The sequence below is a fragment of the Salmo salar genome, chromosome ssa05, assembly GCF_905237065.1.
Source record: "Salmo salar chromosome ssa05, Ssal_v3.1, whole genome shotgun sequence".
Lineage (NCBI taxonomy): Eukaryota > Metazoa > Chordata > Actinopteri > Salmoniformes > Salmonidae > Salmo > Salmo salar.
This window is the reverse complement of record NC_059446.1, coordinates 10,436,014-10,439,311: the sequence shown is the minus strand read 5'-3', so window position 1 is coordinate 10,439,311 and position 3,298 is coordinate 10,436,014. Positions and strand designations below refer to the sequence as shown.

The following is a 3,298-nucleotide window of genomic DNA, read 5'->3' as shown; positions in this document are numbered from 1 at the left end:
TACTTATGGAAATGTGATATTTCAGTTGTTTTTATACATTTGCAAAAATATTAAAAACCTGTTTTTTCTATCTCATTATGGGTATTGTGTGTATATTGATGAGGGAAAAAAACTGTACAAATAATACATTTGTGACATCAATATAAATTGTTTATTTTTTATTAATCAGTACAGTAAAATGAGATCTGTGCTTAAAATATTTATATTTTAGCAATTTAGCAGATAGTTATATCTAGAGCAACTTACAGCAAGTATATTCATCTTAAGATAGCTAGGTGAGACAACCCCATATCAGTCAAATATACAGGATACCAACGTTCCATTACAGCTAAACAATGGATATATAGCATTTTGGAATGCAATTCTTCATATATTTTCCCACTGTCAGTCATCAAGTTTCAGTTTGATAAGATTTGATTGCTAATTGATTATATGCAATATGACTGTCCAAATAAGGACATCCTGGATGCTGATCGTCAGAAATGTAGCTGTGACATTGTGATCTCTATCTAGTGGGCTCTGTGAGGGTGTCAACATCTAGTGACAATATAAGGGGCCTGTGTTTGATGTTGCAAGTCAGTCACATTTGAACCTTCTTCAACCCGAGACAGTATCAAGTCATAGCCTGCTACTACTACTACTACTACAACTACTGTAAAGCCATGAAGACTCTTGCTCTCCTCTTCTCCTTTGCATTTGTGCTGGTCTTCACTGCGCCCACTAAGACATCTGATGAGCATCATCTACTGAGGAGGATCATGATCAAGGCTAACAAGACCCGCGATGAAGGCCCGGAGGTAAGAAGATTGAAATGTTGAAATATGACAAGTACTATAATGCATTATAACTGCATTATAATCCATTGTATCTACAGTGTTATCAAATGTTGCACTGCTCTATCGGATTAGAAGGTCTCTTGTTAAAAATGAAAAGGGGTCATGAAAAAATGCCACTATTGTGACGTTTAGTCAACCTTTCAGGCCCTTTTGGACAGTCTAGTGCCAGCGCAATTCAATCAAGTTCGCTGCAAGGAACACGGGGTAAGTTGCATCCATATTCTTGATGAAAATGATGAAAACATGATAGACAGTGTGCAGGTTTCCACAGACACAGATTAAGCCTAGTCCTAGAGAATAAAAACTATGTTCAAATGGAGATTCACTGTTGAAAGTGCTCCTTAGTCCAAGAATAGGCGTAATCAGTGTCCGGGAAATTGTCCCCTCATGTCCGTCAGTGAAAACTACTGTTAATTGATCTGTTAACTTACTCATGTCAACATTTGTTGATGCAATCAGACACTTGTTAATGCTGACCTGAAAGTTGACCATGTATTTTAGAATTTTCTACAGGCTATTTTAGCCATTACAGCAACAGATTCATCATACAACAATCAATAATTATAATAATCTCAAATTCCAGCCTAAAGATTTCTGCATAGCGGAGAAGATTCTGTCTAACATAAACGAAGAGCAGTACGGGACTTCAGACAACAACATTGGGACAATCAGCAGAGAGCTGAAGCAGTACAATATGGTAAGGAATAATTCAGACAAATCAACTTGGTTGAGGGTGTACTCTAGCTTGGGTCGCAGATCTAAAGTGGTATGACGGCACAAACAGACTGGTACCCAGGCTAGGCTAGGTGTATTCAGTGAAACATCCAAATTGCCGCAGATAGAAATGCACGAATAGAGATCTGTTCAACACAACGTATTTATATCTTGTAACGTTGCATCCACTTGAACAGAGCCCTGCTCTTGTCAATCAAAAAGTAACTACTACTCTGACTATTGGTCATAACAATTATGTGTAAAAAAATAAAAAATAAAAAAAAGTAACTCAAAACTTATACGGAGGTGCTCCCAGACATGGATGAAGCCTAGTCCTGGACAAAAAAGCACTTTTTTATGTAAATGCTCTTAATCTGGGTCCATGAAACTGTCTTTATCCTTGTCCAGAAAAACACCCCCATAATGCATTACTATTTGATTCATCCACAAAATAAATTGTGTTTCTTAACACAGGATGTATTGAACAACATGCAGGTTGTAGGCAAACATCCTGAGCCTTGTGGAAGTAGTTAGGGTTCTAAGGTAGTGTTCTGGGTTCTTTAGTCTATGGTTCTAAGTGGAATGTTCCGTTCTCTCCCCAGCTTCACCCTTCCAACTGCACAGTGAAGAATAACGTTGACGAGGAACAGCTCCGCGCTCTCCTGATGAACCTCTACGACTGTGCCCAAATCATCTATGCCCGTCCCCACCCTGTCACTCATCACAAAACGACCCCAGCACTTTGAGGGGACTGATGGGAACTCTGTCGATCGTGCATAGTCCAATAACACATATGATTATTTATTGAATTGTATTTAAATGTACTATGACATTTATTTTTGTACTATTTATGAATAAATTAACTAATTGCTAAAAACTATTTTTTTCTATAAATGTGGTTTATTGTTTAAGTGTTGATACTACTGCAACAAAGATTTTCTAGATTTGACCTATTCCTGACTCTAGCCTCAAACTACATTTTATAATGTGGAATCACTGAACTGTCTGGCCGTCTCCACACTAAAGCACTGGTAAAACACAATCATTAACATTATACTGTATCGTGTGTGGACCACTGGGCAAATCGTGGAACATGTCAACTTTGTGGCAGTGCCATGGCGTTATAGCATCAATCAATCATTCACATTTATTTTATAAAGCCTTTTTACATCAGCAGTTGTCAAAGCGCTCTACAGATACCCAACCTAAAACCCTAAAGAATAAGCAATGCAGAAGCAGTGTCTAGGAAAAACTCCCTAGAAGGCAGGAAGAAACTTAGAAACGTAGCATGATTCCAATCTTAAAACATGCTACACACGGCAACCAGACAAATCACACGGCAACCAGACAAATCACACGGCAACCAGACAAATCACACGGCAACCAGACAAATCACAGGGCAACCAGACAAATCACAGGGCAACCAGACAAATCACAGGGCAACCAGACAAATCACAGGGCAACCAGACAAATCACAGGGCAACCAGACAAATCACACGGCAACCAGACAAATCACACGGCAACCAGACAAATCACAGGGCAACCAGACAAATCACAGGGCAACCAGACAAATCACACGGCAACCAGACAAATCACACGGCAACCAGACAAATCACACGGCAACCAGACAAATCACACGGCAACCAGACAAATCACACGGCAACCAGACAAATCACACGGCAAATCAAATCAAAACAAGAGACTGAAATAAACAAAAAGAGGGATGTTGAAAAAAGAACAAGAAAGAG

General features: G+C 39.0%; 1 protein-coding gene across 1 annotated transcript; it reads left to right on the top strand.

Annotated features, from left to right (window-relative positions):
• The first annotated feature begins 578 nt into the window (after nt 1-578).
• LOC123743078 (uncharacterized) lies at nt 579-2,428 on the top strand. Its single transcript, XM_045717882.1, has 4 exons — nt 579-797; nt 981-1,040; nt 1,420-1,533; nt 2,153-2,428. Exons 1-4 carry the CDS (start codon nt 663-665, stop codon nt 2,294-2,296), a joined length of 453 nt encoding a protein of 150 aa, XP_045573838.1. The 5' UTR covers nt 579-662; the 3' UTR covers nt 2,297-2,428.
• Nucleotides 2,429-3,298: the final 870 nt, after the last annotated feature.